At 45.2% G+C, this 21,407-nt stretch overlaps 1 protein-coding gene across 1 annotated transcript in view; it reads right to left on the bottom strand.

Annotated features, from left to right (window-relative positions):
- LOC140651224 (zinc finger protein 608-like) overlaps nucleotides 1-21,407 on the bottom strand; it is a 150,733-nt gene that overhangs the window by 53,245 nt on the left and 76,081 nt on the right. Inside the window, exon 2 of the mRNA XM_072860436.1 lies at nucleotides 7,770-8,025. Within this exon, the coding sequence (XP_072716537.1) occupies nucleotides 7,770-8,025 (256 nt within the window). The remainder of the gene's footprint in view (nucleotides 1-7,769; nucleotides 8,026-21,407) is intronic.

Here is a 21,407-nt window from a genome sequence, read left to right as displayed (position 1 = left end):
GATGAGATGCATCTGCGGGTCCTGAGGGAACTGGCAGATGAAGTTGCTAAGCCACTATCCATCATATTTGAAAAGTTGTGGCAGTCTGGTGAAGTTCCCACTGACTGGAAAAGGGGAAACATTACACTCATTTTTAAAAAGGGAAAAAAGGAAGACCCAGGGAACTACAGGCTAGTCAGTCTCACCTCTGTGCCTGGCAAGATCATGGAGCAGACCCTCCTGGAAACTATGCTAAGGCACATGGAAAACAGAGAGGTGATTGGTGACAGCCAACATGGCTTCACTAAGGGCAAATCGTGCCTGACAAATTGGTGACCTTTTACGACAGAGTTACAGCATTGGTGGATAAGGGAAGAGCAACTGATGTAATCTACCTGGAATCATGCAAAGCATTTGATACTGTCTCACACGACATCCTTGTCTCTAAAATGGAGAGACATGGATTTCATGGGTGGACCACTCGGTGGGTAAGGAATTGGCTCAGTGATCGCACTCAAAGAGTTGCAGTCAACAGCTCGATGTCCAGGTGGAGACCAGTGACAAGTGGTGTCCCTCAAGGGTCCGTATTGGGACCAGTATTAAGATCTTTCTTGGGGACATGGACAGTGGGATTGAGTGCATCCTCAGCAACTTTGCAGGTGACACCAAGCTGAATGGTGTGATTGATTCGCTAGAGGGAAGGGATGCCATCCAGAGGGACCTTGACAGGCTGGAGGAGTGGGCCCGTGCAAACCTCATGAAGTTCAACAAGGCCAAGCGCAAGGTCCTACCCCTGGGTCAGGGCAATCCCAAACATGGATATAGGCTGGGTGATGAGTGGATTGAGTTCAGCCCTGCAGAGAAGGACTTGGCAATACGGGTGGATCAAAAACTGAATATGAGCCAGGAATATGTGCTTGCAGTCCAGAAGGCCAATCGTATCCTGGGCTGCATCAAAAGAAGCGTGGCCAGCAGGTCGAGGGAGGTGATTCTGCCCCTCTACTTCACTCTCGTGAGACCCCACCTGGAGTACTGCGTCCAGCTCTGGGGTCCCCAGTACGAGAAGGACATGGACCTGTTGGAGTGGGTCCAGAGGAGGGCCACGAAGATGATCAAAGGGCTGGAGCACCTCTCCTATGAAGAAAGGCTGAGAGAGTTGGGGTTGTTCAGCCTGGAGAAGGGGTGGGTCCAGAGGAGGGCCACGAAGATGATCAAAGGGCTGGAGCACCTCTCCTATGAAGAAAGGCTGAGAGAGTTGGGGTTGTTCAGCCTGGAGAAGGGAAGGCTCCAGGGAGACCTTATTGCGGCCTTTTAATACTTAAAGGGGACTTATAAGAAAGAAGGAGAGAGACTTTTTTACCAGGGCCTGTAGTGACAGGACAAGGGGCAACAGTTTTAAACTGAAAGAGGGTAGATTTAGATTGGACATAAGGAAGAAATTCTTTACTGTGAGGGTGGTGAGAGACTGGAACAGGTTGCCCACAGAAGCTGTGGATGCCCTCTCCCTGGAAGTGTTCAAGGCCAGGTTGGATGGGGCTTTGAGCCACCTGATCTAGTGGAAGGTATCCCTGCCCATGGCAAGGGGTTGGACTAGATGATCTTTAAAGGTCTCTTCCAACCCAAACCATTCTATGATTTATTATTGTAGCCACTCACACCTGTAGTGTTGCCACACAGTATTTGTAAACCTCTGAAAACAGGCACATTCAAAACCATTTCACTTGAATATGTATTCATTGCATACTCAGTTGTTTGAGAAAATTGTTTTAGAGAAACTAGGAAAAGGTTAAGGGAGTTAATTTCTATTAAATAACTAAAGCTTTTAAACTAGCAGAGTGATGAGAAACTGGTAAATGGAACGTTATCGTGGCCAGAATGCACTTTTTAAAATAGTTCATTTCTGTTGCCAAACCTTTAACAAAGCAGGCTTCTTAAATTCAGTGGGGGTCAAAAGTTTAGTTTATTCAGCAAGAAAAACAGTATTAAGGGCTACTGCTCTTTCATGTCACACAGTTAACACCCACACATTCTAACACTGGTTAATACAGACCACTCAAAGAAGATGGGAGCTACGAAGTCACTTCTGCAGGGATATAATTTATACATAATTCATACTGTGCTAAAAAAACAATCTAAAAGGATCAATCTACCTTATGAATCTGCTGTAGGCATACCCAGAGAGAAAGATAGATGGATAAGAGAAAATACAAAAGCAAGTAAATCTCACTGTATTGATTTTTTGACAGGATAGTGTAGAGCACTTTGGTGAGGTCTTATATATCTCTGCAAAGCAAAAAAAATGCCATTGTGGATATTTCTGAAGGATGTCAGGATTTATCATGAAGCCATGCACTGCTGTATTCTTTCATTATGTTGTTTTGTAAATAATCTTGTTTTCACTGCTGAGGAAGGTAGACAAACACAAATTAAACACTCCTAAAAACAAACATGAGAGAATACTAACATGAAGATTCTACAAGAGCTGTAACTGGAGGAAACATAGAATCATAGAATGGTTTGGGTTGGAAGGGACCTTTAAAGATCATCTCGTCCAAACCCCACTGCCATGGGCAGGGACATCTTTCACTAGATCAGGTTGCTCAAAGCCCCATCCAACCTGACCTTGAACACTTCCAGTGATGGGGCATCCACAACTTCTCTGGACAACCTCTTCCAGTGTCTCACCACCCTCACAGTAAAAAATTTCTTCCTTGTGTCCAATCTAAACCTACCCTCTTTCAGTTTAAAACCATTGCCCCTTGTCCTGTCACTACAGGCCCTGGTAAAAAGGCTTTCTCCTTCTTTCTTATAAGTCCCCTTTAAGTATTAAAAGGCCGCAATAAGGTCTCCCTGGAGCCTTCCCTTCTCCAGGCTGAATAACTCCAACTCTCCCAGCCTTTCTTCAGAGGAGAGGTGTTCCAGCCCTCTGACCGATTTCATGGCCCTCCTCTGGACCCACTCCAACAGGTCCATGTCTTTCTCATACTGGGGACCCCAGAGCTGGATGCAGTACTCCAGGTGGGGTCTCATGAGAGTGGAGTAGAGGGGCAGAATCACCTCCCTCGACCTGCTGGCCACGCTTCTTTTGATGCAGCCCAGGATACGATTGGCCTTCTGGGGTGCAAGTGCACATTGCTGGGTCATGTCCAATTTTTCATCCACCCGTATCGCCAAGTCCTTCTCTGCAGGGCTGCTCTCAAGCCATTCATCCCCCAGTCTGTATTGGTATTGGGGATTGCCCCGACCAAGGGGCAGGGCATTGCACTTGGCCTTGTTGAACTTCATGAGGATTGCACGGGCCCACTCCTCAAGCATCTCAAGGTCCCTCTGGATGGCATCCCTTCCCTCTAGCAAATCAACTGCACCACTCATCTTGGCGTCATCCACAAACTTGCTGAGGGTGCACTCCATCACACTATCTATGTCATTGATGAAGATATTAAATAATATTTGTCCAAGTATGGACCCTAGAGGGACTCCACTCGTTAAGGGTTTCCACTTGGACATTGAGCCATTGACTGTAACTCTTTGGACGCAGCCATCCAGCCAATTCCTTATCCATCTAACAGTCCATCCATCAAACCCACATCTCTCCAATTTAGTGGCCAGAATGTTTTGGGGGACCATATCAAATGCTTTACAGAAGTCCAGGTAGATGACATCCGCAGCTCTTCCCTCGTCCACTGATGCAGCCGCTTCATCATAGAAGGCCACTAGGTTAGACAGGCCCGATTTGCCCTTGGTGAAGCCTTCTTGGCTGTCTCTAATCACCTCCCTGTCTTCCATACATTTTGACATAGCTTTCAGGAGGATCTGTTCGATGGTCTTACTGATCTTACACAGAGGTGAGGCTGACTGGTCAGTAGTTCCCAGGGTCCTCCTTATTACCCTTTTTAAAAGTGGGTGTGATGTTTCCCTCTTTCCAGTCACCAGGACTTCACCTGACTGCCATGGCTTTTGAAATATGATGGAGAGTGGCTTGGCAACTACATCAGCCAATCCCCTCAGGACCCTGGGATGCATCTCGTCGGGTCCCATGGACTTGTGTATGTTCAGGTTCCTCAGGTCGTCTCGAACCTGATCTTCTCTTATGATGGGAGGGACTTCATTCATCCAGTCCCTCCCTGCCTTGAGGTTAAGGGACTCGAGAGATGTGGGAACAGTGACTGGCAGTGAAAATGGAGGCAAAAAAAAATTGTTGACTAAGTCAGGTATCTCCATGCCAGTTGTCACCAGTTCTCCTCTCTCAGTTATCGGGGGGGTACATTTTCTTTAATCTTCCTTTTCTGGCCAACGTACCTGTAGAAACCCTTCTTATGATTCTTCACATCCCTTGCCAAATTCAGCTCCAGCTGTGCCTTAGCTTTCCTGATCCCATCCCTACATATATGGGTAGTGTCCCTATATTCTTCCCAGGAAACATGTTCCTGCTTCCACTGCCTATGCATTTCCTTCTTACACTTTAGTTTGACCAGGAGGTCCTTACTCAGCCATTCCGGTCTCCTGCCTTCCTTGCCTGATTTCTTACACATGGGACTCGAGAGCTCTCTTCAGTTACTTTGTCCCTGAGGGCAGTTTCCCAGGGGGTCCCATCCACTAATTCCTTAAACAACTGAAGGTTTGCTTTCCTAAAATTCAGGTTCCTGACTCTACTCTTCACCTGGCCCATATCCCTCAACATTGTAAATTCAAGCAACTCATGATCACTGCAGCCCAGGCTGCTACCAATCTTGAAATCTCAAATTAGTTCATCCATGTTGGTAAGCAACAGATCCAGTAACGCTTCTCCTCTGGTCAGGCTGTCTATCATCTGCATTAAGAAATTATCCTTGACACACTCCAAGAGTCTCCTGGATGACTTAAAGCTTACTGTGCCGCTTTTCCAGCAGATGTCAGGGTGACTGAAATCCCCCAGCAGGATCAGAGCTTGCTAACGTGATGCTTCCTGTAGTTGAAGTAAGAACGCGTCAACACGCTCCCCTTGATTGGGTGCCTTTAGTAAACACCAACCATGAGGTTTTCTTTGTTGGCTTGGCCTCTAATTTTCACCCATAAGCTCTCAACCTGTTCATCACTCTTTTCCAAAGACATCTCTGTGCAGTTAATCCATTCTTTTACATAGAGGGCAACCCCTGCGCCTCTCCTTCCTTGCCTGTTCCTCCTGAACAGTTTATAGCAATCGATTGCTGCATTTCAGTCATATGATTCGTCCTGCCACATTTCAGTCATAGTGATTAGATCGTAGCTTTGTAGCTGCACAGTGGCTTCCGTCTCCTCCTGCTTGTTACCCATGCTGTGTGCATTGGGATAGAGGCACTTCAGCTGGGTTACTATGTCACCTTTTTAGAGGAACAAGCCCATAAGCTTGAATCCCATCAACTCCCAACAGACCTGGCTTCTGAAAGGTAGATCCATGATCACAGAAGCCAAAACCTTGAGTATGGCACCAGCCAAGCAGCCAGGCATTCACCTCTTAATTTCATCTCCTCCTTCCTGAACCCCTTCCTCTGACTGGGAGGATAGAGGACAACACCACCTGTGCTCCTGATCCTTTGCTCTGAGGGACAATACAGTCTCTTTTGATGGTTCTAAGTTGCCTTGTCACAGTATCATTGGACCCTACATAGAATATTAGGAGCGGATCATAATCTGTAGGGTTCACCAGGCTCGGCAGCCTCTCAGTGATGTTGCGTATGCGAGCTCCTGGTAGGCAGCAAACTTCTCTAGAGAAGTTGTCTGGATGGCAAATGGGTGCTTTGGTGCCTCTCAGTAGGGAATCTCCAATTACTAATACCTTACGTGCTTTTCTGGTGGCACAGGTTCTAATGCGGGTGGGCGGTTGGATCAACTTTGCATGGTCGACTTCTCCTGGATCCTGTCCGTTACTCATGTGCTCTTCATTCTCCAACACCCAGAGTGTCATATCTGCTATGTAGGGGCACTTTAGGGAGGGGAAGGCGGAAGGTTCTTCCTTCTGCCCTGAGCAGAGACAAGGGTCCTGTCTCCTCCACCTTGTGAGTTACTTGTGTCAGTCAGCTCAAGGTTGAATTCAGGCTTACCTTCCACTTGCGCAGACTTAAGGCAGGGCTGTCGCTCAGCCTGGGAAAGTGCACAATACCACGTATCGATCTCATGCTCACATTCCTGGATGCTGCACTGCCTGTCGAGCTCCTCTTGTAACGTAGCTACTGGTTTGAAGAGTTCTTCTAGCTGGGCACGCTTGCAGCTATGACATCCACCGCTGCCTTCAGGTGCTAGGGGGACTTCCAGGTGCTGGAGCTCCATGCAACCTGAGGTCTGGACAGCTAATTCAGTCCTTGGGAGGTCTGTTTGGGTGGAGACGTCAGCATAGGTAGGCTGCAGTGCTTCTGTTTGGGTTTCAGCCTCAGCCTTGCAGTTGTGGTGGGTGGACACCATTTTCTTTCAGCAGGATACAGTCTCCTTGTAGTTCTCAGAAAAAATGGCCCACTTATAAAATGGTAATTCTTTTGAAAGATGTCGTCCTTCTAATTCTAGTTCCCTGGAGGCCTCAAGTTTCCAGGTAGGCTTGCACAGCCGCCAGCTAGCTGGGGTGACCATCAGGGCTGCAGCCTAAGCCTGCGAGTGAGCAGAGCAGGTAGCAGCCCGACAACTGGCAGAGTATGCTGCCTTTCTTGCACGAACTGCTGCGCAAACTGTCACTGCCGCTCCCTAGGGTCCAGTTATATGCAGCTTCCTGCGGTTTGAACTAGCCGTGGGGACCGTCGGCACCACCCAACTCTCAACTGCCCCTCTCGCATGCAACTAACCTGTCGCATGCCAGCCGGTCCCTCCACATACACAGCCCAAGGGTGTCGGGGGCCCAGAAGCCCCTTCAGACACCTCCCAAGGACCTTACAAGCCTCACACTCCTCTCAGCACACTGCAACAACTGCTGCTGCTGCTGCTGCTGCTGCCGCTGCTAGCATTGGCTTCCACTGCTATTAAACCAAAAATTGCAGTAGCTTAAAGTACACATGAATTATTTTTAGCATTAACAAGAGAAAGCTGGCATTTTAATAATTAGCTTTTGAAAACCAAAATGGAAAAATCTGCATATCACAGTATAATCCTCTTTCTACTTACTTTGTTCTAAATCACAGCTAATCAACATCTAGTATTCCCCAAAGCTCTCCAGCACCTCTACTTGGCCAAATGCCTTCGAAGGATATTAAAGAAATCAGTCTGGTTTAGCTAGCACTTGTTCACCAGATAGAACAAGAATGTTTTCCTCTTAAAGCATGTTTCAAACAAACAAAATGCAAACAATAATCATGACATCAAATACATTGGGGGGGGTCATCTCTGGGGCCTCTGTTATTATATAATGGTGACATTTTTGATCATAGTATCTGAGTTCCAAAATTATTCAGCTTTGTAATTTTTCTCCTAAACTATTCACATATCCAGTCTTATCACATATAGTCCCCTCATGATGTACATTTACATAAAATCATTCTGTTCATCACATTTATGCTATTCTGATAGCTATTTCTTCACAGGCTTTTCTCAATACAGCAATAGAAAACAATTCAATTGCTAATTGGAGTTACATGGAAGGTCATTTGGAAAATATGATTGCTTAAATAATAAAAAAATCCGCTGTTTGTTTGGAAAATAAAAACTTACTAGTTTAGCTATAAAGCTATGACTGCCATTCTACATAAAGGTGGACCAACAGACTAGCGAGCCTCCAGTTAGCATCTAGACAGATACAGCAGTGCCCTCATTAAGATAACTAGCAAACAAGCCTAATGGAAAAAACAGTTTACCTTCTTCAGTTTCATGCCACACAATTCCTTCCAAGTTCACACTGGTCCCAGGCTCACAGGGTCCAAGGCATTCCGGTTCTGTTACTACTCCAACCTCACAAGTATTTACACCCAGTGAATGAGTCCGTACCAAAAGCTGCTCGACTGGTGCTGCAATATTAGATGAAGATGGGGAAAAGTAGGAAGGCAGAATCTGAGGTGTGATACTGCTGGAAATCGGAGGTGGAGGTTCAGGCACTGTAAACAGGGGATCAACCTGAAAACAACAGACAAACTTACTATAATGGTGCTTTGAGATTATTAAAAAAAAAAAAGTTTGCTTAGACTATATATATGTTTGCAGGGATTTTGTGTATCATGGCTAATTTCAGTCTTATGAGCTTGTTAATTTTTTTAATATCAGCCCAAATGCTGCACATGATAAATTAAGTACAAAAAAATGTATCACGCTAAACAAGACAAATTGCTACGTTTCTACAAGACTATTCCCTGTTGTCATAAATTGCTAGCATGAAATAATAATAAAAATTTTAAAAAGGATTAAAGCCATTTTTTTCTTGGCACTGACAGAGACTGCTTTGTGGATAGAAATTAGTTTTGCAAACTGGGAACTGCATTTTCTATTTCAAGAAAAACATAAAGACAGCACAAAGACACATGAATGCCATTTTTTTCCCAGTGCATCACAGAGAAATTAACACTTGGAACAATTCTAATATTTATATGCCATCAAATATAATCTCTTATCATTCAGTCATTTAAAATACATTAGGATCACCCACCTAACAGCTTACAGATAACATTTACATCTTTCTACTTGAAATAACAGATGAAGACTTTTACAAGAATCTATCCAAACAATCTAATTTCTAAGGATTTCCAAAATGCATATATGGAAGGATACAACTCACCAGACAATCAGTCTATACACAGAAAACTCACATAGAGAAAATATCTATATATAAATTGAAAAAGTTACTGTTCTTGCACAACTTCCATTTTCCCCATTAACAGATTTTCTGTATACAGGTTAGGTCCTGAAGGTGCATGCTATTTTACTGTGGCCACAAGGTCCTTTGTCACATAAAAGATAGTTACATGAGGATATCAGTGCCCCTACTGAAATATCTAAAACAATCATCTGTACCACCTAAAATTCATGTTTATTTGGCCCACATAGATATCAAACCAAGAAATCCTTCTTCAAACCAAGGGTTTAAAAAATGGCACTACCTGCTTTCAAACAGATGATGAAATGTCTTTAAGTCTATGTTGTTTATCATTATGGATCCCTGTAAAAAGGTCCAACAGAAAAGACATGCTGACTCACTGCACATGGCCATCTAGGTTTCATTTAAATGGATCATAATATAGATCAAAGTTGATTTTGCTTTCCTTTAAAGCCAAGTTGGCAAATGGGGAGACAAAGATAGGAAAGGACTGAAGAGTATATCCTTATATCATATACTCTTTCTATCACTGCTCAGATCACTTCATCATGTGGCCAGTTTTCATAATGAGAAAAAGAAATGGAAATCTAAAATGAAAAAGAACTTTTGAAAAATAACAAATGTCCCTTGTAACAGTGGATTCTTTTGCTTTAAGCATCATTCATAAAAACTGAGAGCCAGCACTTTTTGTCTGTGCACGCAACCCTAAGTGTGCTAAATATTTTTTAAAAATTAATTGTACGATCATTTATTTTTTATCCTACCAAACCATAAGCAAACACTAAATGAAAACACCCTGGATTCTCTTCTTGATTACACTAGAACTGAACTGGGGAAAAGATGGGGGGAGCTATAATCAGAATCTTCCACAATCTTTTTTTTAATTTTTTGTTTATTGTCTTTTTTTTTAGGAATAAATAATTTTTAGATTAGAAACAGAACAAAGAAAAAAAATAAATCAGAGCAAAACAGGACTACTAAAACATCCATTAAGACTAAAGGCCTGCTAATATCAGTAGAACTCCAATGAGTAAAGCAGAGTTACTGTGGCATAAAAACAATGCAGTCAAGCAGTGAATCAAAATTTACATCTTCATTCTTCTCTTTATGCCATCACCTTTGAAAAGTTAGGCAGAGCACATGCAAGAATGCTTTGTGGAGCAGACTTGAGTGCATGTAGGCAAGTCAAATATCAACTGCCCCTCAACAGCAGTTTCGCCCTGGACTAAGCATGACAAAACACTAACCCTGTATGCCTACTATGAGGGGACACTGATTTTTTGCTATACAGATTCTAGCTGTCAGGTGCCAAGTGGAGGCAAGTAGAGACAAATGGTTACATGGCACAGAGCCCTGCTCCCCAGTACGGGCAGCGTAATGAGGCTTTGCCAATGGAAAGGGGGCAATATGTACCCCAGGCATAATTTAGAAGAGATCTCAACATATTTGAACTCAAGCCAGAAGAGAATAAGGAACAGAAACTGGCAGGTCAATGGAGCCCAGGTGCTAAAGAAAAGCTAAGCCATGTACTATGAAGGGACACATATCTCGTGAAGAATTTAGGGACACTGCCTGGATGTGTAGGGATGGGATCAGGAAAGTTAAGCCACAGTTGGAGCTCAACTTCGCAAGGGATGTGAAGAATAGGAAGGGTTTCTACAGGTACGTTGGCCAGAAAAGGAAGATTAAAGAAAATGTACCCCCTGCCTCAAAAATAAGACAAGAGAACTAGTGACAACAGGCATGGAGATACCTGACTTAGTCAACAATTTTTTTTTGCCTCCATTTTCACTGCCAGTCACTGTTCCCACATCTCTCGAGTCCCTTAACCTCAAGGCAGGGAGGGACTGGATGAATGAAGTCCCTCCCATCATAAGAGAAGATCAGGTTCGAGACGACCTGAGGAACCTGAACATACACAAGTCCATGGGACCCGACGAGATGCATCCCAGGGTCCTGAGAGGATTGGCTGATGTAGTTGCCAAGCCACTCTCCATCATATTTCAAAAGCCATGGCAGTCAGGTGAAGTCCTGGTGACTGGAAAGAGGGAAACATCACACCCACTTTTAAAAAGGGTAATAAGGAGGACCCTGGGAACTACTGACCAGTCAGCCTCACCTCTGTGTAAGATCAGTAAGACCATCGAACAGATCCTCCTGAAAGCTATGTCAAAATGTATGGAAGACAGGGAGGTGATTAGAGACAGCCAAGAAGGCTTCACCAAGGGCAAATCGGGCCTGTCTAACCTAGTGGCCTTCTATGATGAAGCGGCTGCATCAGTGGACGAGGGAAGAGCTGCGGATGTCATCTACCTGGACTTCTGTAAAGCATTTGATATGGTCCCCCAAAACATTCTGGCCACTAAATTGGAGAGATGTGGGTTTGATGGATGGACTGTTAGATGGATAAGGAATTGGCTGGATGGCTGCGTCCAAAGAGTTACAGTCAATGGCTCAATGTCCAAGTGGAAACCCTTAACGAGTGGAGTCCCTCTAGGGTCCATACTTGGACAAATATTATTTAATATCTTCATCAATGACATAGATAGTGTGATGGAGTGCACCCTCAGCAAGTTTGTGGATGACGCCAAGATGAGTGGTGCAGTTGATTTGCTAGAGGGAAGGGATGCCATCCAGAGGGACCTTGAGATGCTTGAGGAGTGGGCCCGTGCAATCCTCATGAAGTTCAACAAGGCCAAGTGCAATGCCCTGCCCCTTGGTCGGGGCAATCCCCAATACCAATACAGACTGGGGGATGAATGGCTTGAGAGCAGCCCTGCAGAGAAGGACTTGGCGATACGGGTGGATGAAAAATTGGACATGACCCAGCAATGTGCACTTGCACCCCAGAAGGCCAATCGTATCCTGGGCTGCATCAAAAGAAGCGTGGCCAGCAGGTCGAGGGAGGTGATTCTGCCCCTCTACTCCACTCTCATGAGACCCCACCTGGAGTACTGCATCCAGCTCTGGGGTCCCCAGTATGAGAAAGACATGGACCTGTTGGAGTGGGTCCAGAGGAGGGCCATGAAATCGGTCAGAGGGCTGGAACACCTCTCATGTGAAGAAAGGCTGGGAGAGTTGGAGTTATTCAGCCTGGAGAAGGGAAGGCTCCAGGGAGACCTTATTGCGGCCTTTTAATACTTAAAGGGGACTTATAAGAAAGAAGGAGAAAGCCTTTTTACCAGGGCCTGTAGTGACAGGACAAGGGGCAATGGTTTTAAACTGAAAGAGGGTAGGTTTAGATTGGACATAAGGAAGAAATTTTTTACTGTGAGGGTGGTGAGACACTGGAAGAGGTTGTCCAGAGAAGTTGTGGATGCCCCATCACTGGAAGTGTTCAAGGTCAGGTTGGATGGGGCTTTGAGCAACCTGATCTAGTGAAAATGTCCCTGCCCACTGTCGTCGTTTAGCCCCAGACGGCAACTAAGCACCACGCAGCCACTCACTCACTCCCCCCCCCACCCTCGTGGTGGGATGGGGAAGAGAATCAGAAGAGTAAAAGTGAGAACACTCGTGGGTTGAGATAAGGACAGTTTAATAGGGAAAGCAAAAGCCGCACGCACGAGCAAAGCGAAGCAAGGAATTCATTCACTACTTCCCATGGGCAGGCAGGTGTTCAGCCACCTCCAGGAAAGCAGGGCTCCCTCACGTGTAATGGTTGCTTGGGAAGACAAACGCCATCACTCCGAATGTCCCCCCCTTCCTTCTGCTTCCCCAGCTTTATATACTGAGCATGACATCATATGGTATGGAATAGCCCTTTGGTCAGTTTGGATCAACTATCCTGGCTGTGTCTCCTCCCATCTTCTTGGGCACCTGGCAGAGCATGGGGAGCTGAAAAAAGTCCTTGACCAGTGTAAATACCGCTCAGCAACAGCCAAAACATCAGCGTGTTATCAATATTATTCTCATACTAAAACCCAAAACACAGTACTACACCAGCCACTAGGAAGGAAATCAACTCTATCCCAGCCGAAACCAGGACAGTATCCACCCCTTATTCTATACCATTTACGTCATGCCCAGGTTCTACCCCTTCTAATACAATTAAGTTCATTTAGTCCATGGCTTTGGACTCCATCCTTCATAATAGTCCTTCAGGGCAGAAGACATGGTCTGTGGTGTTGGATTGTTGCATGTTGAAGCCAGTCCTGGTTCCATCACCACTGCACTTTGCTTGCTTTCGTTGAAGTTCATTCTTCATTAATCTGGGTGATCCTTATTGAAAAAGTGATGACACACAGTATTATATAGCAATTAACATCATACCATTTAGTTCATTGGCTGTTCTCACCCAAAATCAAATCCCCTTGAGGTACACATCGGACTTCCCCATCCATTCGCATTACCCAACAAGTGCACCCAGGTCCTTGAGCAAAAGCAATCCCACGAATGGGCTTGCCTTTGCCTGAGGCAGGAGTAACCCAGACTGTCTTCCCCAGCATGTTTTATATGTGTACTACAGCGACCTTATCCCCTTCTACAGTGCGTAAAAGTTTTGATTGGGCAGGGCCAGCTCGATTGACAGATCCCCTAGTGTTAACTAACCAGGTGGCCTTTGCTAAATGTGTATCCCAATGTTTGAACGTCCCACCACCCATTGCTCTCACTGTAGTCTTTAACAGTCCATTGTATCGTTTGATTTTCCCGGAGGATGGTGCATGATAGGGGATGTGATATACCCACTCAATGCCATGCTCTTTGGCCCAGGTGTCTATGAGGTTGTTTAGGAAATGAGTCCCGTTGTCTGACTCAATTCTTTCTGGGGTGCCATGTCGCCATAGGACTTGCTTTTCAAGGCCCAGGATAGTGTTCCGGGCGGTGGCATGGGGCACAGGATATGTTTCCAGCCATCCGGTGGTTGCTTCCACCATTGTAAGCACATGGCGCTTGCCTTGGCGGGTTTGTGGGAGTGTGATATAATCGATCTGCCAGGCCTCCCCATATTTCTATTTCAGCCATCGCCCTCCATACCACAGAGGCTTTAACCACTTGGCTTGTTTAATTGCAGCGCATGTTTCACATTCATGGATAACCTGTGCAATAGTGTCCATGGTCCAGTCCACCCCTCAATCACAAGCCCATCTATATGTGGCATCTCTTCCTTGATGGCCTGAGGTATCATGGGCCCACCGAGCTATAAATAATTCACCCTTATGTTGCCAGTCCAGATCCACCTGAGCCACTTCAATCTTAGCAGCCTGATCCACCTGCTGGTTGTTTTGATGTTCCTCAGTGGCCTGACTCTTGGGTACGTGAGCATCTACGTGACGTACTTTTACAACCAGGTTCTCTACCCGGGCAGCAATAACTTGCCACAATGCTGCAGCCCAGATGGGTTTGCCTCTGCGCTGCCAGTTGTTCTGCTTCCATTGCTGTAACCACCCCCACAGGGCATTTGCCACCATCCATGAGTTAGTATAGAGACAGAGCACTGCCCACTTTTCTCGTTCAGCAATGTCTAAAGCCAGCTGAATGGCTTTTACTTCTGCAAATTGGCTCGATTCACCTTCTCCTTCAGCAGTTTCTACAACTTCTCATATAGGACTCCATACAGCAGCTTTCCATCTCCGATGCTTTCCTACAATACGACAGGACCCATCAGTGAACAGGGCATATTGCTTCTCATTTTTTGGCAGTTTATTGTACAGTGGGGCCTCCTCAGCACGCGTTACCTCCTCCTCTGGCGATATTCCGAAATATTTGCCTTCTGGCCAGTCCATAATTACTTCCAAGATTCCTGGGCGATTGGGGTTTCCTATCCGAGCCCGTTGTGTGATCAGTGCAACCCACTTACTCCACGTAGCATCAGTTGCATGATGTGTAGAGGGGACCCTCCCTTTGAACATCCAGCCCAGCACCGGCAGTCGGGGTGCGAAGAGGAGTTGTGCTTCAGTGCCAACCACTTCCGAAGCAGCTCGAACCCCTTCATATGCTGCCAATATCTCTTTTTCAGTTGGAGTATAGCGGGCCTCAGACCCTCTGTATCCCCGACTCCAAAACCCAAGTGGTCGACCTCGAGTCTCCCCTGGTGCTTTCTGCCAGAGGGTCCAGGTAGGGCCATTCTCCCCGGCTGCAGTGTAGAGCACATTCTTTACATCTTGCCCTGCCCGGACTGGCCCAAGGGCTACTGCATGAACTATCTCCCGTTTAATTTGTTCAAAGGCTTGTCGTTGCTCAGGGCCCCTTTTGAAATCGTTCTTCTTCCGGGTCACTTGATAGAGAGGGCTTACGATCAGACTGTAATTTGGGATATGCATTCTCCAAAAACCCACAACGCCTAAGAAAGCTTGTGTTTCCTTTTTGCTAGTTGGTGGAGACATGGCTGTTATTTTGTTGATCACATCCATTGGGATCTGACGACGTCCATCTTGCCATTTTATTCCTAAAAACTGGATCTCCTGTGCAGGTCCCTTGACCTTACTTTGTTTTATGGCAAAGCCGGCTTTCAGGAGGATCTGGACTATTTTCTTCCCTTTCTCAAAAACTTCCTCTGCTGTATTGCCCCACACGATAATGTCATCAATGTATTGCAGATGTTCTGGAGCTTCACCCTGTTCCAGTGCAGTCTGAATCAGTCCATGGCAAATGGTAGGGCTGTGTTTCCACCCCTGGGGCAGTCGCTTCCAAGTGTACTGAACACCCCTCCAAGTGAAAGCAAACTGTGGCCTGCATTCTGCTGCCAAAGGGATTGAGAAGAACACATTAGCGATATCAGTTGTAGCATACCATTTGGCTGCTTTTGACTCCAGTTCGTATTGAAGTTCCAGCATGTCTGGCACGGCAGCACTCAGGGGCGGCGTGACTTCATTCAGGCCACGATAGTCTACTGTTACTCTCCACTCTCCATTAGACTTTTGCACTGGCCATATAGGACTGTTAAAAGGTGAACGAGTCTTGCTGATTACTCTTTGGCTCTCCAGTCGACGAATCAGTTTATGGATGGGAATCAGGGAGTCTCGGTTGGTGTGATATTGCCTCCGGTGCACCGTTGTTGTAGCAATTGGCACCTGTTGTTCTTTGACCCTCAGCAACCCCACAACAGAAGGGTCTCTGAAAGACCAGGCAAGGTGGACAACTGTTTAATTTCCTCTGTCTCCAAGGCAGCTATACCAAAAGCCCACCTGTACCCTTTTGGGTCCTTGAAGTACCCTCTCCTGAGGTAGTCTATGCCAAGGATGCACGGAGCCTCTGGGCCAGTCACAATGGGGTGCTTTTGCCGCTCATTCCCAGTTAGGCTTACTTCGGCCTCCAATACAGTCAGCTGTTGGGATCCCCCTGTCACCCCAGAAATACAGGTGGGTTCTGCTCCTATATAGCTTGATGGCATTAGGGTACACTGTGCACCGGTGTCTACAAGAGCTTTATACTCCTGTGGGTCTGATGTGCCAGGCCATCGAATCCATACAGTCCAGTAAACCCAGTTGTCCCTTTCCTCCACCTGGCTGGAGGCAGGGTCCCCCTAATCCTGGTCACAATATTCATTACCCACTTCTTGTAAATGTGAATCAAAAGTCCCTTTATTAAGATCGGAAGTAAAATCAGCCCTTTTACTCTGTCTGGGGAACTGTCCACTGGAAACCGGAGCAGTAATTTTCCTGGAAGAACCCCCTTTGTGATTGTTTTTCCTTGCAACTCACGTACCCGTGCCTCTAGGGTTGAGGTAGGTTTTCCATCCCACTTCCTCATGTCCTCTCCGTGGTCATGCAAGTAAAACCATAGGGTGCCCCGTGGTGTGTACCCTCTATATCCTCTCCCTTGAGCAGAGGAACGCTGACTCCTAATAGTTGAGACACTGGTCCGTATAGGTTGGGAGTAGGACATATATTCTTCGAGTCGCTGGACCTTCCGGGACAGTTTCTCCACAGCTGAGACAAGGGAGGAAGAGATACTTTCTTCATATTCCCGGAGGTTACTAGCAGCTTCATTCACCGTTGGACCATCTCCGTCTCTCCAGGTCAGTATTGCCAATGAGTTGGCACACGACGGTGGTGCATTCCGTACCAACTTCCGCCACATAGGTCTTTTGCACTGGACCTCATCTGGATCTGTGGGTGACAACACATCGTCCAGATCACCATAAATCACTTCCAGCACAGCTAATTCCCTCAGGTACTGGATACCTTTCTCCATCGTGGTCCATTTCCCGGGGTGGTATACAACATCTTCCTTGAAGGGATACCTTTCCTTTATAGCTGACAGGAGTCGCCTCCAGAGGCTGTGGGCTGGTTCCCCTTTTCCAATTGCTTTGTCAATGCCCCCTTCCCTAGAAAGGGATCCCAGCTGCTTGGCTTCCTTACCCTCTAATTCCAGGCTACTGGCCCCACTATCCCAGCATCGGAGCAGCCAGGTGACAATGTGCTCCCCTGGACGACGGCTGAAATATTTTCATATATCTCGCAGCTCACTCAGGGATAGGGATCAGGTGGTTTCCGTCTCATTTACGAGTTCTTCGTCTTCCTCTTCCTCTCCCTGTGATGGCCCTGCTCCTTCATCTTCCCTTTCTAAACGAGCTGACTTTCGCTTCCAGGATTTCTTTTTATGTATAGGGGTGACTGATACTGACACAGGTTGGTTCTCTGTCTGAACCGCAGTGCTTGTAACAGAGTTGTCCGGAGCAGCTGCAGCTGCAGTGCCTGTTGCAGGGGCGGCTGGAGCAGCCGCAGTGCCTGTCGCAGGGGTAATCGGAGCAGAGGCAGTGCCTGTTGCAGGGGCAGTTGGAGCTGCCGCAGTGCCTGTCACTTTGTCACCAGATCCTTGAGGGTTCTGAATAGTGTTGAACAGGGCTCGGTAGGCATGGGCCAGGCCCCAGCACATTGCAGTGATTTGTGTCTCCCTAGAATTGGCAGGGTGACGACATACTTTTTCCAAATATTCTACTAATTTTTCAGGATTCTGCACTTATTCAGGGGTGAAGTTCCAAAACACTGGAGGTGCCCAATAACTTAGGCATTTGCCCATGCTATCCCACACACCCTGCCACTCATAACTATCTGGCCTTGGGGCAGATCTCTGGATGATATTCTTAAATTGCTTACTAATCTTGGACAAGATCGAAACAATATTCCCAAGCAATACCAATAGAAGTATCTTAACTACCCAAGGATGTTCAAGATACTGAAAAGTTATTGCAATGAAGGAGGAAACATCATAGAAGAAGGTAGCGAAGGTACAATTCTGCATTTCCTCCATAAGGTAATACCCGACATACAATAACGGTTTCAGTACAGCACTTAGATAATACCAAAATAAATCCAAGATCACTGTTTTAATAACAAACCTCACAGGCAAAACATCACCAATTAAAGCAGAGCACAGAAACAGCAGCCATGTCCTGGCCATCTGCTAGCCCAGGCGTAAGGCCATTGCTGTTATCAAAATGTTCCCAGGCACAGCAGAATAAGGTGATAAGCAGCACAGCAGCATGGCAAGCAGCGAAAGCAAAAAGCAGCCACTAACGAGCCCTAGACTCTAATATACAGTAAGGAAAGCAAGCCTTATGACAAGCACAGAAGCCTGCTGATTAATAGCTAAACAGCAATAACAGCTATAAATTCTATCATCTAGCACATTACAATCAAATCTGCCATTATCTCAAACCCTTCGAGCCCCACGTTGGGCGCCAAAAAGAACTGTCGTGGTTTAGCCCCAGACGGCAACTAAGCACCACGCAGCCGCTCACTCACTCCCCCCCCTACCCTCGTGGTGGGATGGGGAAGAGAATCGGAAGAGTAAAAGTGAGAACACTCGTGGGTTGAGATAAGGACAGTTTAATAGGGAAAGCAAAAGCCGCACGCACGAGCAAAGCGAAGCAAGGAATTCATTCACTACTTCCCATAGGCAGGCAGGTGTTCAGCCATCTCCAGGAAAGCAGGGCTCCCTCACGCGTAATGGTTGCTTGGGAAGACAAACGCCATCACTCCAAATGTCCCCCCCTTCCTTCTTCTTCCCCAGCTTTATATACTGAGCATGACATCATATGGTATGGAATAGCCCTTTGGTCAGTTTGGATCAACAATCCTGGCTGTGTCCCCTCCCAGCTTCTTGGGCACCTGGCAGAGCATGGGGAGCTGAAAAAAGTCCTTGACCAGTGTAAATACCGCTCAGCAACAGCCAAAACATCAGCGTGTTGTCAATATTATTCTCATACTAAAACCCAAAACACAGTACTACACCAGCCACTAGGAAGGAAATCAACTCTATCCCAGCCGAAACCAGGACACCCACAGAAGGGGGTTTGGACTAAATGATCTTTAAAGGTCCCTTCCAACCCAAACCCTTCTATGATTCAATGTCCTGTGATTGTAAATACTTTTAGCTGCATTTGAGACTAAATATTTTTTATTGTATATAGATCCTCCACAGCAGGTAGTTGTAGGGATATCCAAATAATAATGATTCCGTTCCCTTTTCAGTAAAATTATCAGAGTGAAAAAGAAAACTCAAATGCTATTTAAAAATTATTTCATTTAGTGTTTTCCTGAATGTTCATGTCCCATTCTTATAGTACGCATTCCATCTTGTTCTTTAAATGAAATTAGGACAATGTATTGTATCATCGTATTTGTAGATAATAGCATTACATTGTATGAGAGAGGAAAAACTAAGCAATATGGGATCCTACATTCTATCAGAAGCATAGGTGGGACACTTAAAGCAATAATATAATTGAAGATATTTACCATAGATGCATCTGTCTTGCCTAAAGGCTAGCTGAATTATAAATTTTGGGGTTGGTGGACACTGATAGATGTTGGTCTATGATGTCAGTTGATGAATTTTCAGAACATGCTAAAAAACTACATCCATAATAATCTAGTTTTACAAAGAAAAAAATTTGGTATATAGACCATCAAGGGATGTAATTTCTCTTTCTGAGGGTTATAGAAGTTCTTTGACAAGCTATTGCAAGAAAAAAAAAATAGTTCAGTAGATTCTATCACCAAAATGTTCTTGAACTGAGGATGCAAGAGCCTGAATCATAATTAATGTAACTTCAAAGTCACAAAATACAGTAGAGAACAAGTAGGTAGAAGGCAACAAAAGTCTAGAGATAGGACATTGACGTACAGGAGGGTTAAGAGATGCAAAGAAGCCAGACTAAAAGATATTCTAGCTCTTTTCTGAGTCTTGCTTTAGTATGGTATATACAAAGCACATTCCTGGAAAACTTGCAAAATTATACTGATTCTTTATATCCCTGCACTCCAGAATGGCTGAAGATACAGCTATTCCACCAGACTGCAGTCATGTCATTGCCTAACTGAAACTGTATGCTGGTAATGGAGGACTTGTGCTGCATGGTCATAGGGATGTGGCATGATTTGCCTGGACATTGAGAATGTAGCTAAAAAGTGAAAGCACTTGAAAGTAGCTAAATGCATTTCAGTCATGGTGAAATTAAATCATTAATTCTCTTCCTAATACAATTAAGGGTGGAAAAATTTTCCTTGATAAATTGCTATCTTGATATGTCATACATCAAATATAGCTTAATTCCTAGACAAAGTCTCAGACCTGTTAGAACTGACCATTGGCAACTTCAAGGTATCAGTTATTAATAATGCTGTGGGATTTCCATAAGGAAATACCTTATATTTTTGTCTAGGTTCATAACACTGAAGGGTTGAATTCGAAGAAATCTATGGAGAAAAATATGCGTTTGCCTTCTTTAAAATTAAAATCTTCATTGTTGTAGGTTTCCTTTTCCGAAAGGTCATAGAACTAGATAAAGCAGTATCTAATCCATTACCAGGACATGGCTATGCCTCGATTTTTACCATATTCAGATGCATGACACCATCTAGTACAGGAGATCGTCTTATCCACATTCTGTCTAAACCCAAACAGATCTGAGAAATTCCTTTCTTCAGTGTAGAATACCGTGAATCTGTCTAGACAGGATAGGGATCTTGAGGGAACTACAGTGCTTATTTATTCTGTACTAAAGCTTAGCAAAGGGGTCAGGCAATGACTGAAACAAAAAGTTCAGATTGAGGAATTGTCCAGTAGAAATCAAGTTTCAATGGAGAAAGGGGCTCTAGAGACCTTCAGGCAAAGTTATCTCAATCAATATGATTTTCTTGGACTGAGAGAGGAGAAATGTCTTTGCTAGAAATTTGCAGGTAGTGATCTGGGCATCCTCCCAGGCCTCTGTCAAATGTTAGAGTTGACATACAGTTTTTCACAGATGTAGCTTTCGGCAGAAGGATATTGCTGGCAGCTGTCAAATGCTAATCTTTCCCATACTAAAACTTGTCATTGGCTCTGGGAAATCCCAAGCATCTGAGCTAGAATAGAAGATATAAGGAAGAACAAGGAATTTTCCTTGTCTGTTGTTTTTCTTGGTTTTCATTGATCTCCCTTGAAAGTTCATGTTCTGAGTAGTTTAGCACCATTATTTCTGCATTAGACCCTACTGAAAAGTTTGAGATCTCGTCATGGTCATCCTTGTATATTAGTGCTGTCCTAAAAAAATAATTATCATTATACTATTAGTGGAACTGCTGCTGATATAGTCCCACAATGTCTGAGGAGGTCTGGAAGTCTGCATGCGGAAAGAGTATGTAATTATCAGAAGATCATGTGTTTGCAGAACTGGTCTATGACCTTTGGAAGAAGGGGCAGGCAAGTCAAGAGGACTACAAAGGTGTAGTGAGGTTGTGCAGGGAGAAAATTAGAAGGGCCA

This window comes from Ciconia boyciana, chromosome 4 (genome assembly GCF_034638445.1).
Source record: "Ciconia boyciana chromosome 4, ASM3463844v1, whole genome shotgun sequence".
NCBI classification, from domain to species: domain Eukaryota; kingdom Metazoa; phylum Chordata; class Aves; order Ciconiiformes; family Ciconiidae; genus Ciconia; species Ciconia boyciana.
The sequence above is the reverse complement of the archived record's forward strand: the minus strand, read 5'-3'. Positions and strand labels throughout refer to the sequence as shown.